We start from the raw sequence: 17,155 nt of genomic DNA on the forward strand, positions 1-17,155 counted from the left end.
CTTTTTGTTGCTGTTCACCGCCCCGAGTCGCCCTCGGGCTGAGAGGGGCGGTCAATAAATGCATAAAATAAAATAAATAATAAATAATAGTCATGGTAGAAAGGATAGATGGGTAGCAGAATATACTAAGATGTTCATCTCTTCTCTATAGTGTTGTAGGCTCATAGACTTGAAGTGGAAATGGAAGGCAGAAAAGTCAGTACTAGGACATTCCCCCTCCCAAAATGATTGTCCAGTCTGTGCTTGAAGGTGTCCAGTTGCAAAGGTTCTACTATTCCTTTAAATAATTGATTGTGGCTTCAGCTGTTAAAATGTTTCTCCTGGGGACTATCTCAAATCTATACTTCTGTAATCTAAACTCATTAGATGCAATTCTATTCTTAGAACAGTATAGGATAAATCTTTGCTCTCCTTTTTCATCTTTGAGTATTTGAAGAATGTTGTTATGTGCCCCCCACATGACAGACAGGATGTGAAATGGTGATGTCACCTATGTGAGTATTTTCAGTAAACCTCTGAAGAGGTTAATTTGTCCATTCCTATATGGGATTAGATGCCATTGAACTCACAGGAGTTTATTGCTGAACAGACAGGTGTTCAATTATATTGTAAATATTTATATCTTTTTTGCTTAAACAGGCACAAAGCAGGAGTAGTTTTCAATACTGAAATAGTCGTTTGAAATTATTACTTCTAGAACAGGAACAGACAAAAGGAAGAACAGAGTCACAAAATTTCTATAAATACAGGCAGTCCCCAAGTTACAAACATCCAACTTACAAGTGACTTAGTTAAGAACGGGGATGAGACAACAGGAAGTGTCTCCACTGAAGGTTTCTCACCCATCCTTGTTTCCACAACAAGCTAATTTCTCTAAAAATCCAATGATCACAGGGACAGAAAGTGAGGTGAAATCTTCTGAACAAGGACACAGACAGCAGAACAAACAGCACAGAGGCATTAACTCTTCCCTATGCTCTTCAAAGCTTATCTGTCTGTATGTCTGTCTGTCTATCTATCTATCTGGAGTGACACTAAAAAGTGTACCTGTTCTGACTTACATACAAATTCAATTTAAGAGCAAACCTACAGAACCGATCTTGTTTGTAAATTGGGGACTGCCTGTACATGAATTCATAACAGACTGTTGTAATGACCGCTGCATTACACACTAGCATATGTTTTTCCATCTGTATATTTTGGAATGCTCAGTAGTATGATAGAGAAACACAGGTATCTTGTCTAGGTGCCGAGCACAAATAATGACCCATACTGGTTTGATTTGTGAGCTTTGTTAATGTGTTTGACAAGACACAATTAACACAAACATACACAGAGAAAAAAACAACTTCCCAAATCCACCAAAGCAAGTAGCAAGCCGACAGGTATAACTAGATTTAAACTCTGTACAATATGTACTCCCTACCAGGAAACTTTAAGTAGATATCCTGAATCTTCAGACCCAACCCCTACTTTCTCCTTAACCCCCATTCTTACTTATTCTCCTTTCCAGATTATAGCATTCTTTTTCTTCCTTTAAAAACCCCTCAATTTTGACTTTGAAATACTGTAAATGCTGACTTGATAACCTTAGGTGAAAAGAAAACAATGAAGAACACATAATAATAATAATAATAATAATAATAATAATAATAACAACAACATTTTATTTATAGACCACCATAATCAAATTCAAACACATCAAAATAATACAAAAAATACAAAATAACACCAGTTAACCTATGACAAATAGTAATAATAAAAATAAAAATAAAAGAAGCATTCAAATACTCAAATAAAACATAATTAGACTAAAAGACATGTACCTTGGGCAACTGAGCGACTAAGATGCATAGAAAGTGCCTATCAGTTGTGCTTTAAAATATAATGTAGCAGGTATAAGATACTAATGAATTGGCCAGCATTCTGGTAAGATTGATGTGGGGTGTGCTTGTCCTCCTCCTCTCGGTAAGCTAATAATAATAATAATAATAATAATAATTATTATTATTATTATTATTATTATTATTTGTACCGCGCTACCATCTCCCCAAGGGACTCGGTGCGGCTTACATGAGGCCAAGCCCACAGCACATCAATAAACAAGCTAAGCTAAGGTGCATGAGTGCATTTTCAGAAGTGTTTTTTGAAGGACAGGAGAGTAGGGGCCATTTTTATTTCTTTGGGAAGGGAGTTCCAGAGGTGGGGAGCAATCATGGAGAAGGCTCCCTCTCTTTTCCCACCATCCACGCTTGTGACAGGGGTGGGACCAAGACAGAGTTTCCTCCACTGACTGCAATGTACATATCAGACAATGGATTGGAAGCCACATTTTGCATCAGCTGTAGCTTCTGAATATTCTTCAACAGCTCTCTCTCTCTCCCCCTCCCCTCTCTCTCTACACACACTGCAGTATGTTCCAACCCTAAGTACATTCCAACCCTAAACAGGAATAGCAAACATGATATAGTACAATTCGAAAATTGAACTATGATGCTACACACCCGGTTTGAATCCCTACTCAGCCATAAAAACATTCTCTCATCCACAGAGGCAGGCAAAGTCAAGCCCACTCAAAACACAGCTTGCCAAAAAGATCTTGCCGCCTTCCAGTAGTAGCTATGATCATGCTAATTTGACTGCATTACCTCTGTTTAACACTTTTTTTTTCAGATGTCTAGTAGTTGATATAGTTTGCAGGTGATAAGTGTCCCATTAATCTTTTTGATCCTCCACTACTTGAGCATGAGAAAAGCTGATCAATTACAGCAATTGTCTCTTTAAATGAGATTTTTTTACGTCTACCTCTTATTTCATTAATTAACTGTCTACTTGTAAATCTGATAGAGTGGTATACTAGTAGCTTCCTACAGCTTGTTCTGTCTTACTGTACAATAAGATGGGGTTGTTAGCAAAATGAGGACAAAAGAGTATTTATCAGTTACCTGCAATAAATACACATATTATTGTATAGGAGTAGTTTTGTCTCAAATGGCTCTTTTTAATGCCTAGTTGAATCAGTTTGATGCTCCGGCATACCCAAAGCTTCAAGCTATGTTGTTGTTGTTTTTTCTCAAGAATTCATTTAACTTCCAGGAAAAATGCATTTGTCATTCTCAATAACATCCTGTTTGGTTCTAATTTTGAAAGCCATTGTATTTAAACCTGAGATTCTACTTCCCGCTCAATGCATTGCTTGTATTAAGCAAATTAAATATTATTTAAAATATATCAGTAATATTGATGGAATATGTCTTTTTATTTAAGGAAAAATACTCTTCTCAAACAACAAATACATTTTGTCATTGCTTTTAAGTTATTATCCTATGCTGTGGTATATATTTAATAAAGATGCTGCATTTACAGATATTGGCAAAACTCACTGGGCTCATGCCCAGAACTGATCTTAAAAAGCATGTAATGTTTTCTTCTTCAAATAAAATGCACACTTTGCAGAAAAATAAAATCATTCTCCTGCTTAAATTAAATTTTATGACAGAATTATATTCCAGGATCCCTTCTCTCTAGTTTTAAAATTCATGTTTGACTATCCCTACTTCCATCCCTTGGATAATCTCTGGGCTGTATAGTGCTATCAAAATCCACAAAAGATGGGGCAGAATTAGAATCCCTCATAAACCCTGGTATACTTTGCCATCCATGTCCTTGAAACTTGCTGCTACCATTCTACCATCTTACATCAACAATGGTTTTGTATTTCGCTTCCTCCACAAGCAATTTGTACACAATGTATCTTGCTTACTTCAAATATTTTGCATGACTGTATGTGATAGTTTGAGGATTGAGAGGTTTGGAAGTGGAACATAAGCTATCAGGTGAGCTGAGAGGTTGAAATCTGTATTGCTTCAGAGATAAGATGAACCTTCAAGATCATTATTCCTGAACCCCAAGTGGGGAATGGTTCAGCTTATTTCTAATGCCAGGCAGCTCTAGTTGCAACTGGAAACATAAAAGAAAGGTCTATTTTCTAAATAAATAAAAATCTGGTAAATACATAGTACATAAACATTTGTCTCTACCTTTTACAAATGGACTTCAGATGCACCTCATCATAGTTAATGTTATTTCCACTGTAGCTATAAGTCTGATATTGTGTGTACAGAGCAACCAGATATTATTACATTGTCCTTTTTTCATCTGACTATCAAAAGATTGGAACACATCAAAAACTCTCACATTCCAGTACAGAGTGAATTCTGCACAGGTGAAATAATGAAGGTGTGGGATTTTCATTTCCCTTCCATTATTCCATAAAATAAATCACCTTTATCATAACATTTAGGGCCCTCCCACACAGCCATCTAATCCAGAATATCAAGGCAGGCATGTCTGAGTCTACACTGTCATATATTCCAGTTCAAACATATTGTGGGATTTCCTGCCTTGACATTCTGGGTTATATGGATGTGTGGAAGGGCCCTTAGTAGAAGCCTGAAACGTGTATCTCAAACAGAGTATGTGGAATCTGTATGTGCTTCTTCAAGTGGGGATCATGAATATATCAAGAAGTATTGTGCCATCCCAATACTTGCTAGTAAGCTGAAATTTGCCACATTTATGGCACCATACAAAAACTGCTGTTTCAAATGCACAGTGTCCAAAACTTTATGATTAGAAATATCATGGAATATTACAGTCTATATATTTAAAACTTTAATGTTTATAAAATTGCTGTTCTGAAAAAATGTTGGGCAAGGTGTGTAACGTCTGTTTGTGTTCACATGTTAAATCAACTTGGGTCTGTACTTTACGGAAGGCTAGTTCCATCTCTTTCTCACAGTATAATTTATGATAGAATTACCTATGCTGGTCTGTTATCTAAAAATTAGAATATATTGGAGGTATTTAGTTTAGAATGAATGTTTTAAAGTATTTTAACCCATTTCAGCATCTTGGCTTAGAATAATAGAGGTCTAAGGTTGAAATGCTATGCATGTGTTCTTGAATGTAATCTTTATGTGACTCAGCAAGATTTGCTTCTGAATAAATATGCATTGAAATAAATTACAAATGAATTCAGTTGTGAGACCATTGCTAATTATTGCTAATATTTATTTGAGAAGCATTCTGTATTGAGATATATTAAAATGGGAGAGTGTGAAAATGTTTATTTTGGTTACTACTATTATTATTTATTTACTTACTTACTATATTTGTATACCGCCCCTCTCAGCCCTAGGCGACTCAAATTAACAATTTTCTTTTTGTTACAGGCCTGGTTTGCATGAAGTCAAGCACATCAGTGGTGGAACTAGTTATGCTTCTTTGTTCACAGGTGAGATGAATTCTGACTTCAGCAATACTACTGCCTTCATGTGTTTAATTTAAATCAAGTTACATTATATAAATTGATTTTTACACTTGCACAAAGTAAAGTAGCTTGCTTCTTTATTTTTTCTGTTGAATACATCTATATATCTGTTATTTTATAGTTTATTAATATTCAGTGAAAAACTTTATTGAATCAGAATTAGGAAGTAGACCAACAGGATAACAGGCGACCTTGATCTTATATGCATATGATTCAGCATTATCAAGTCTTGTTAACAGACTAATCGTTTTTCTCATTCTAGCATATTTCTCTTGGTTAGCATTGCTCATGCAGACAGTTAGATCACATTATTAAAATAACTTGATATAAAATATGACAGACAATGGGGAGCCATGTGAGTAAATTATAATATGGAATTAGTGGAAAACTAAGAATAGTAAAAGATTTCAAGAGCAGGATAATAAAAGTGTATTGTAGCAAGATTGGCAAAATGCAAGCCCCAGATAAGGGCTGACATAACAAATGTGGATGTTAGATTTTGTTTTAGTATTAAAATATGAGTAATTTCAATTTAACATTACTCTAACATAGCCAAAGATAAACCATCCTTTGTCTTTACCTGATTTAGTGAATATATTAATTTTTATCTACATTACTGTAGAATATCTCCTTTTGTGATAACGATTACAAAAATCTCTATTTCAAAGTATGCATTCCATAATATCTAAATTAGATATTACCATGAACATTTGAGTACTATCTATAAATCAATGTTACAACAAGGTTAATAGAATACTAGTAATTTTAGATGTTTTCCCTACTTACCTCCTTTTTGCTGGTCCATAGTCAGCGTTTCTGAAATTTGGGTCCTGTAAGAAAATATCTGGGTCTTTTTGTTATATGGAGGTTGGATTCAGGGAATCTTCATTGTGGCTGAACTTCATGAACTGATGGTTAAGCCTTTGGTTCGAGGCATATTGCTAAGATCCAGAGTTCTCTAACAAGCAATTCATAGGCAGATGCTTGGGGGGAAAGGAATTGCTTACAATACATTCCCCTGTGCTTTTTGTTTTAACTGCACTTCACAAGCAGAAAGTAGAGTGGAGCATTAGGGTCTAGTGTATTTTGATGGCCTCATCATCTAATCATAGGTTTAACATTACTCATTTGCTGGCTCCAGGAATTCCTGCCATTAAGGACTCTAGAGATGTAACTTGCCTCAAATATTGATTGTGAGGAAGAGTGAGAAATTTAAGCTCTGTTGCTATTTTTTCTTTCTTTCAAGCATTACATCGAAGCTATGCAGCAGATCTAGCTACAATATACAGTCTATTTTATTGTCCCACATTGAAATATATTTTATATGAAAGTGTGACTTGAAAAAATCCTTAAAATAAATGAATAAATGTGCATGATAATGTAGGTGAAATATATAATTATTTACTTGTATTTTCCACAAAAAGTAGTACTGAAACATTTAGAATAGCAAGCTGTCAACACCTTTGACTCTGGGGTTGATATTGTATACCGCATAATGTCACAGAAGAGTCACAGGGCTGGCCCTCCTAATTGCCTTTACCATTTGAGAAGTGTAATATGGAACAAATGTGCATAGAGCAGCATGCTATGAAATGCATGGTAAAAAAACATTTGTGATTTTCCAGTTTCCATTTATTTAGTTACCTGGTGGTATGTTATGTTTATACAGTAAAAGAGGACACATTACTAACTTACGAAACATGTTTTTGTTTTTATTATTAATATTTGCATTTCATCTTATTCTGAAGTTATGAGTTACTGTACAATCAAAATCTAAGTGATATGAAGATGTTTGAGCCATGTTTTAAATACTTAAATAATAAATTGTGTTAAAATTAGTTTTTTGAAGTGTGTACATGATCAATTGATATGATGTTTTGTACTGAGAATTATCTTAGAAAAGACATTTCCCCCTTTTGCCACATTGAGAACTAAGAGAATTGGGAAAGTTATTGGAGGTCATCTTGTTACACCTTATGCTTCATGCAGGATCTACAGTGCAAGATGCAAACACAGCATTCCTAATAGATATCTATAATAATAATAATAATAACAACAATAACAACAAAAACAACAACTTTCTTTTTATACCTCACCTCCATTTCACCGAAGGGACTTGGGGATGCCTACATGTGGATGAGCCGAGACAAACATAGATTAAGCACGACACAATAAAATCAAAATAAAATAAACACACCACAATAACACAATACAACATCATAAAACAATACATAGCCTGAACAGTAATAAATACTGAAATTGGAGGGTTAGGAACTTGTGAAATAGTTTCAGGGCAGGGGCTGGTGAAGAAGTGTGAAAGCTGATAATAGGGCTGGAAAGGTAATGTCTTTGGCATTTGAGCACCAGGTCTATGGGGCAGGGAGCAGTAATAAAGTGCAGGTGCTGATGATAAAAGTTAGGGCTAGTTCTCTGATGAACTGTTTAATTATAGACACAGTGGAACATCTACGTTTTTAGGTCCCTCAGAAAAGTAGACAGCTGTTTAAACAGGGGGGTTGACTGCTCCCTGTAGCTCGCTCAAATTAGTAATCTGGCCGCCAATCTTTGCACCAACTGTAACTTCCACGCTGTCTTCAAAGGCAGTCCCACATAGAACACGTTACAGTAATCCAATCTGAAGGTAACTAAGGCATGGACCACCATGGCCAAGTCAGACTTCATGAGGTACGGGCACAGCTGGTGCACAAGCTTTAATTGTGCAACGGCCCTCCCAGCTATCCTGCCAATTAGAAATATCTCAAGTCACACAAGAGAGTGGGTCTCTCTGAACATGAGGCATGGAACTTACTATTGGTAATTTCTAGAAAAGGTATCTATTAAAATTCTCCACTTGTCTGTCTTGCAACTAATTAATCAATGATACTGTTTTAGATTAGGATCTTATGTACATCTACTTATGATCACATTTTCTTTATTGATTAAGCAACTAGACGCTGCAGGCTTAATGAAGAATCTTAGTTGGAACTTTTGGCTAAGTACAGAAGTTTCTCATAAAGATCTATGTGTTCTTGGTAACAGACTATAGCTAGACAGAAAAATGACAAAATTTGCATCTCCCCTCTGTTAATCTGAGAGTATTTTGTGTATTAAAGAGCCTTCCACCAAAGTAATGGCATCACTACATAAACCTACTATGGCACCATCTACGCTATCATATAATGCAGTTTCTCCGGCACCATGTGGTGCTGGAGTTAACCTTGAGAAATGGAATCCACAACATGCGAGTGTGGAGAAGAGCAGACCACAGACCACCTACTACAATGCAGTTTGAGCTCTGCCCATGCACAATGGAGGACTTTCTTACAGTGACACCAGAGGCACTTGAAGTGACCAGCTACTGGTCACAAGAAATTTAGTATAATGCCAAGTTTTTAAGTTTGTTTATGGTTTTTCTATACCTTGTAACTGTATTCTCAATTCACTTCTGACACGATAAATAATGAAGTTTAAGTGCTTTGAACTGCATTGTGTGACAGTACTCAAATAATTCAGTTCAATGCAGTTAAACTGCATTATGAAACTGCATTGTATGGCAGGATAGATGGGAACTATGTTAAGGTTTAATTATAGACATAATAAACTGTGGCAAGTTCTTGGTGGGATGGGCATACCAAGCCACCTTGTCTCTCTCCTGAGGAATCTGTACAAGGACCAAGTAGCAACAGTAAGAACTGACCACGGAACAACAGACTGGTTCAAGATTGGGAAAGGCGTACGGCAATGCTGCATACTCTCACCCAACCTTTTTAACTTGTATGCAGAACACATCATGCGATGTGTGGGGCTTGATGAATGCAAGGCTGGGGTTAAGATTGCTGGAACAAACATTAATAACCTCAGATATGCAGATGACACCACTCTGATGGCCGAAAGCGAGGAGGAGCTGAGGAGCCTTCTAATCAAGGTGAAAGAAGAAAGCGCAAAAGCTGGGTTGCAGCTAAACATAAAAAAAAACCAAGATTATGGCAACAAGAATGATTGACAACTGGAAAATAGAGGGAGAAAATGTGGAGGCCGTGACAGACTTTGTATTTCTAGGTGCAAAGATTACTGCAGATGCAGACTGTGGCCAGGAAATCAGAAGATGCTTACTTCTTGGGAGGAGAGCAATGTCCAGTCTCGATAAAATAGTCAAGAGTAGAGACATCAGACTGGCAACAAAGATCCGCCTAGTCAAAGCCATGGTATTCCCTGTAGTAACCTACGGATGTGAGAGCTGGACCTTAGGGAAGGCTGAGCGAAGGAACATCGATGCTTTTGAACTGTGGTGTTGGAGGAAAGTTCTGAGAGTGCCTTGGACTGCGAGAAGATCCAACCAGTCCATCCTCCAAGAAATAAAGCCCGGCTGCTCATTGGAGGGAAGGATACTAGAGACAAAGTTGAAGTACTTTGGCCACATCATGAGGAGACAGCAAAGCCTAGAAAAGACAATTATGCTGGGGAAGGTGGAAGGTAAAAGGAAGAGGGGCTGACCAAGGGCAAGATGGATGGATGGCAACCTTGAAGTGACTAGACTGACCTTGAAGGAGCTGGGGGTGGTGACAGCCGACAGGGAGCTCTGGCGTAGGCTGGTCCATGAGGTCACGAAGAGTCGGAGACGACTGAACGAATGAACAACACAACATGTTAAGGTTCTCCCACCATTTTGTGGTATAGTTTAGACTGTTTGAGAACATGGCCAATTGTGAATTTATGTTCAGGATTAATTATGATTTTTAGTCTGCTTTAGATGTTTGATATATGTTCAGAAACACAGATGACCAAGAAATATTTTGAAAAGATTTTGTTTGCCTAAACCAGGGTAACAGACACTGAAAAAGGAAAGGGAAATGCAAAGTTTGTTTTCCTTTCATTTGCTACAGCAAATTAGATGCTTTTGTGCTCTTTATGTTGGAAATTCCATGTTAACGACTACAGATTAGCAAGGATGTCAGAATTTTCTTCTTATCTGGGCTCCTGAATAAACTTAACATTGCCAGCGGCTCATGTCCAAGGTATGGTCTAAATTTACATGAAGTATCACATTACAAATGTCTGAAGGTACATGTCATGGATAATTCAGTTCATATGGCAGGTTTTTAGACTCCAAAGGATATGCAATCAAGTCTGTTCTCCCAGAGGAATTCAGTCCTTGTGAAAAATTTGCTATAAGCCATAAGGAAACTCCTATAGGGATACAGCATTATTTGGCACTGAGAAATGGCTGGTGTTTCTTTTCATTTGGTTGCTATTGTCTCTGTTTAATAGCTTTCTTTCATGTCTGCTAACATTTTGCATTTCACAAATATAAATTTGAGGTTATAATTAGATTGATTTTGATAATTGCAACTTCTAGTGCTCTTCTGAAAAATTCATATTATATAATGACATATTCAGTGTATTTGAATTAAGTTAATTTTGGGGTTGGGAGGACAAAATTAAGATGTTGTATTTGACAAGATCTGTCCTTTATTAGCTAGGCTTTGTTCCCTATAGCTTCGTTTTATATGTCACAGCTGTGATACAGTTTTGCAGCAGATTTCTCAAATAAACCATGAAGCTTTCTTGAAAGTTTGATTTTCAATTTTAGCATATCCCCTTCTCTGATACAGAGCAGATTTGGTATTCAGTAATATTTCCTTTCTTTTCTCTTAAGAACTATAGTAGACTTTAACTATTTCCAGATTTTCTAAGTTCTCTCTTCAGAGTACTGATATTCAAGATGAATATTGCTATCTCATGTGACTTCTCACTTCTGTACAGTAATTAGACTTAAATACTGCTTTCATTTTTCAGTGTCATAGCTGCCAGTTTTTGTTTTCTTCAATAGAAACTAAAGGTTTTAGTATTTAATATAAATTGCTACTTACTCTATATAGCAGCATGGGGAAACTTTTTGTGGCCTGGCTGGGACAGGTGGGCTGGGCGGGCAAGTGTACTTGGTGCAGGGGGGGAAGCCAGGGTTGCTGTCGACATGCGGGAGGAGAGTTTTGAATGCCCAGGCCCTCCTCTCAGCCTGGTGACATACATACCCAGTGTCCCCTGCCTGGATGCTGGTGCACACACCCTCTCTTTTCCTCTCCCTCCCTCTCTCCTCCACATGCACAAACTCAGTCTCTCCCTCCCTGTTTTCCTTCATTTCTTCTTCCTGACTCTGCCCGTTCTCCTTCTCCACCTTGGGAGCTCACAGAAGAAGAAAGGAGGAAAGGAAAGAAAAAGAAGGGGAGCTATGTTCGCCCTGTGGCCAGCGAGTGATGGAGCTGCAGTGGTGCTCCCCTCCAGAATAGCTTGAGTCCCCTCTTGTGGGTGGAGAAATGGCTGGCAACACAGCCCTCCTCACCCGCTTCTTTCTACCCTCCCTTCTCCAGGCTGAGTGAAGTTGAGACTCAGCCCCAGTGGCAGAGAATCATTAGCAGCTGTGAGAGGGAGGCAAGAAGTAGGTGGGGAGGGCGACTGCAGCTTCTCTGCCCAAAGAAGAGTGCTCATGCTACTGCAGAGGGTGAAGCCGCTGCAGATCCATTGCTGGCCGGCCACAGGGCTGCGGGACAGAGGGCCAGCATTACTCCCTTTTTTCCTTGTTTTTCTTCCTTCCCTCTCCTGCCTGCTCCTGAGGAGGAGGTGACAGAGGTAGAGGTGTAGTCAGGGAATCAAGGAGGGAAGAAGGAAGGCAGGGAAGAAGGAAGGGGGATGCCACGCTGCAGCTACTTCCTCTACTAGAGTGCTCTCCAGAGAGATCTCAGCTGCCTGTTGCATGTCTCTGTCTCAGCCCTCCTCTCACCCTGGGCACGCAGTGGACTGCCATGTCCACAGGCTGAGGAGAGGGTCGAGGCAGATGGGGGAGGGGCGGATGAAAGCGCCCAAAGGGCCATATCTGGCCCACAGGCCTGTGTTTGCCCATGCCTGCTATATAGTCATGTGTAAGTCTACAAATTGTAGTGATAAATCAACCCAAAAGACTGGGTTGACCTATCCATAGGTTAATGTGATACTCTACCTTAACACTTATAAAAAATACCCATCCCCTTCTCTGAACAGAATGTTAAAGTTCTGTCCCAGGAGAACATAAAGAAGCACCAACCCCTTTTACTGTGGCGTGGCCAGTGGTGGCTGGTCCCTGAGGCAACAATGGTTCTCTTCTTGGTGGAATGATCCTCAGTTTATCATATCAAATTGTATAATTGTGCCCCCTAAACCTATCCTTGACATATATATGGTTGACTTGTACATGAATATGTACAGTAATATATTGAAAAATATAAATTATTTAATCAGTAAAGTGAATCAATTTCTTGATCTGAAATTCCAAAACTCATTTGGTATCTTTCAAGCCTAAATATTACAACTATTTCTCAAGCGCAGTTGACTTTTATGCTGTGATGTAACTTGGTGAATGATCTTGAGATTTTGAATGATAGTTTTTTTAATGAAGGGAAAGCAATCAGGGGGAAAGGCTTGTTCATAACACCTTTCCTTAGGAGCATGATTGCGTATTGCATGGATTATTGAAATAATCATAATAGCATTTATAATATTTTAATGTATTTAATGTTGATTTTTAATTTGAATGTATTTTAATTGTATACAGTAGTGAAGGCATTGAATTTTTGCCTATCTGTAAGCCTTCTTGAGTCCCCTTCGGGTAGAGAAAGGTGGCATATAAATATTGTGAATAAATAAATAAATAAATAAATGTTTACTTTCATAGATTATATACTGAATGCATGATCTCATTGGAGACACTACTTCGGGACAGAGATTTTATTTTTAACAAGAAAAATTGTTTCTTTATAGTCAACAAATACAAATCTCCATGAGAGTCTCCGAAAGACTCTCATAATACAAATTCATTCTTTAAATAAGTTAGTATATTTTGGAATTTCCCTCTGCTTATTAATAGGTACCTGCTGTACATAAAGAAGTAAATAAAAACTGTTGCAGTGACTTTTACATGCTTAACCTTAACTAATATTCACATCTTTAAAATTATGTTCATAACGGTATAAATAATTTTCAGTAAAAAGGAAATATTAACTGAACAGTTAAGTTTCTCATACTGAGTCCCAGTGTTCAAAAACGGAAAAATTTTACATGAGTTCAAAGCAGCTTGTATTATCAGCTTTGTACCCAAGTTTGTCTTGAATCCATATGATGCTGATTCCAAAACAACTTTATTTACTATCAGTTTGAATCTAGGCCAGATTCAGAACTGAGAACTGGGACTGACATATTCTCATAATTCTCATAGACCAGGTATGCCGAGAAACTGGAATTTTTCAGCATTCTTTTTTAAAGCTATACACAATCTTGCTTCAATATTCTATACAATTGGGTAGACATACTTCAGATAGCCCAGTTACAAGGGGAGTTCATGATGGAATGGACTTATCATTGGTAGAGAGAGAATAGATTTTTGTTTATTTCTTAAATGCAGTCTACATTTACTGCTGTCACTAATAACATTAGTCATTGGGAACCAGAAGCTCACTGTATATACAAACATATTATTTTATCATAGAAGAGAAAAGGGGACCACATCACTGACTGAATTCTGGAAAATGCTGCATCTTAGGCATTATTTTAGGAGAGAAATCTGTCACCGAGTTTCATTATTGATGCTTTTTTTTTCTCCTCTAAAAATATTACTAAGAACCTCCTTTGCAGTCATATTGAAGCCACAATAATGAAACTAGTTAAAATGTATTCTTATGAAAATAAGATTATGATTCTGCGACTTAAAAGCTTCAACATTCGTTGTTTAAAAAAACCCTCCCATTTGAAATTAAATTAAAAGTCAGCATAGCATTCAGTGTTCTTGTGGGTTATTCCTCTTTAACTAAAGTAGGATTTAATTTCCAATTTCCAATGGAAAGAGAATAGAATGGAGATTTTTTTTAGATATAATGATGGTTGAATTCAGAAAATTAGGAAAATAATTAGACATTTTACTCATAGTTCCTTAGTTCCTCAGGTATCCATGAAGAGTCATTGAATTATTTTGTACAATATAGGTTTTTCTACAGAAATTTGTATTCTAATATATGAGGTATAAAAGTAGAATAGTGAATCTACTGTAGACTTAATGCAATTTGACACCACTTTAACTACCAGGGCCCAATGCTATGAAATCAAGGAAATTATGGCTTTGGAAGGGTCTCTAGCCTTCTCTGCCAAAGAATGCTGGTGTGTCATCAAACTACAGCCCCAAGGATTCCATAGCCAAGCCTATTAAAGTGGTGTCAAACTGCATTACGTCTACAGTGTAGATGCATTCCCAGTTTCCTAGAAATTAGTGGAATGGACTGTTTAAACATAATTTTCAGTTCAAAACCCCATGTTCATGAGAGACGTGGTTGCAGGAACTTTTAAAAATACTGTAAGAAGATGCCAGCTGATATTTCAACAAAACAGACCTAAGAAATGTTGTAAATAGTAGATGAATACAACAGAAAATTGAATTTGAAAGCTGTACTGGAGATTAGGTGAGCACTACAATGGAGAATTATTATACCATTGCTAGAGGTCATATTGCATCATGTTTACAACAGTGGTTTAGAATTAAAAATATTAATCACAAGGGGCTTCTGGCTCTGCCACACACCTGATCTTCTGGTGTAGCTGCAAGAAGATTGGAAGTTCATAGAATCATAGAATCAAAGAGTTGGAAGAGCCTCATGGGCCATCCAGTCCAACCCCCTGCCAAGAAGCAGGAATATTGCATTCAAATCACCCCTGACAAATGGCCGTCCAGCCTCTGCTTAAAAGCTTCCAAAGAAGGAGCCTCCACCACACTCCGGGGCAGAGAGTTCCACTGCTAAACGGCTCTCACAGTCAGGAAGTTCTTACTGTTTCTACTGTTGTTCTAGTTTAATAGGTGCTGCTTCATCAAAACTCTGAAGTATGGCAAATTTTAACAATAGTCAATAGAAATAATCTCACTTTGCTAATTGGTTTGAAATTGTCATGTTTTCATTAATCATAGTTAAAATAACTGTTGCTTTCGAAGTTTGAATGATAAGACAATGCTGTTACTAAACAAGAACAGTGAAACACCCCAATTTCTCATGGATCTTCAGAAGTCGGAAACGTATGGACCTCGGGGACCTTTTAAGCTTGTTCATGAATATGAAACCCTGATTGAGTCTTGAGCCCCAGCCATCCTCATGTGTTTTGCCACTCCTGCTAAAAAGAGAAGTGTCATTTCTTGAATCAGGAACATAAACAATGCTTGTCTTCTTCTTGTGTGAGAGCTAGTTTATTTTCCTTTCACCTACAAAAAAAAAAATGAAATATTTACTGTCATTCCTATATTTGTGAGAAGTATTTTTGGGCAAATTGTGTGCATTGTACAAATTGGATAGCTCAACTATGACTGCTATTGCTCTGTGGGACTGATTCTGTCCTATGTATCTTGATCAGTCACTCACTCCTGTTCCTGCTGTGTGCGTGTGTGCTTTCTTTCCAAAGGAAAATGCACTAGTGTGCAGAGAGACTTTTTGGAATGATGGAAACCTTTCAACACGTCAGTGCCCATCTTGTTCACATGCTGGCAATAAAAACTCTCACAGGGATTAGAAAGTCTTGACAGTCTGTTACAGTGGGTTAAGATAGTCTGTCTCATCAAAAACAGTGGGTTTCATAAGATCCCTTCATACCTCTAATTAGAGCTCAGTTCACAAAACTGTTATCAATATAGTTAATTCCAATGAAGCTACTTGGTGTTTTTTTTTTAAAAAATAATAATTATACATCGTAGAACTAATTCTGATTTATTTTCATTGCTCAATATAACACCAGTAATGGAAACTACAGCAATATAACAATAATTAACCAAAGCAAAATATTTATATGATGAATCTTAAATAGGTCTAATATTATTTGGCGTATTTATAGAAAGCTTTGTGTGCCATCATAATACAATAAAGAACTTGTATAGTCTGAGCATATGGCCATCTAAAACACTTCTGAATTAATCTTTGTTCATCAGAATTAAATACAGTGATACGTTCTAAGTAATTGCTACATTTTTTAAGAAGATGTTTTATTCTCCTCCTTTAGGAATGGCAAAATTCTATACAGAAGAATGCAGGACTCGCTTTTATAGAGCTCATCAATGAAGGAAGGTAATTAATTTTAAAGCTTTTGGACAAGGAGTCATTTTGTATCTAATTCCATTGGGCAATAATACTTTCACCATCTGCTCCAAGAAGACTGGAGGAAGAATTATTTTAATTAAACAGTTTTACTGCAGAAATGTTTTGCATGTAAACACTCAACTCATTAATACAGAAAATATTGAACTCAGGATTTATTATCTGAGCATACCTTTGAAATAGTTTATCTGTGATTTCAGCAACCATCTTATTTAAGCAGCTAAAGTATTCCAACAGATAGAATCTAAGAAACTCAATCTGCAAATCCATCTGCCACTCCATCTGTTTTGGAGCACCCTCTTCAGAGTAGAATAGTGTATTTATGCAGTTAATGAAGAAGTGCTATTTTTATCATTTCCCATGCTTGCATGGGATATTTGGTACTTTGATATAAGATAGACACTTTATGTGTTCTCAAACTCTTAAGGAAGAATCTGGCTGCATTTTTCAAAATGTTCAATTCTATGGATTGTGGTTTATACTTTCAAATAACCATAGTTTTAATTTCAATGCTACTGAAGAGTTTGCCTTCTGCAAGTGTCACATCTCTTTTGCTAAATCTAATTATCTTTCCAAGCAAAAGTTCTCAAATAGTACAACATGATTGATAAATTGCTTATGTCTATGTGGCTTTACTGTAATGTTTGTGGAAGAGGTCAATGAGTATAACATT

General features: G+C 37.0%; 1 protein-coding gene across 8 annotated transcripts in view; it reads left to right on the forward strand.

The window, feature by feature from the left end:
* NBEA (neurobeachin) overlaps nt 1-17,155 on the forward strand; it is a 441,541-nt gene that overhangs the window by 168,497 nt on the left and 255,889 nt on the right. For all 8 annotated transcript variants that reach the window (XM_060770825.2, XM_060770827.2, XM_060770830.2 and 5 more), the window contains 2 exons: nt 5,235-5,296; nt 16,388-16,452. In XM_060770825.2, the coding sequence (XP_060626808.2) occupies nt 5,235-5,296; nt 16,388-16,452 (127 nt within the window). The remainder of the gene's footprint in view (nt 1-5,234; nt 5,297-16,387; nt 16,453-17,155) is intronic.

The sequence above is a fragment of the Anolis sagrei genome, chromosome 3 (assembly GCF_037176765.1).
Source record: "Anolis sagrei isolate rAnoSag1 chromosome 3, rAnoSag1.mat, whole genome shotgun sequence".
Classification (NCBI taxonomy): domain Eukaryota; kingdom Metazoa; phylum Chordata; class Lepidosauria; order Squamata; family Dactyloidae; genus Anolis; species Anolis sagrei.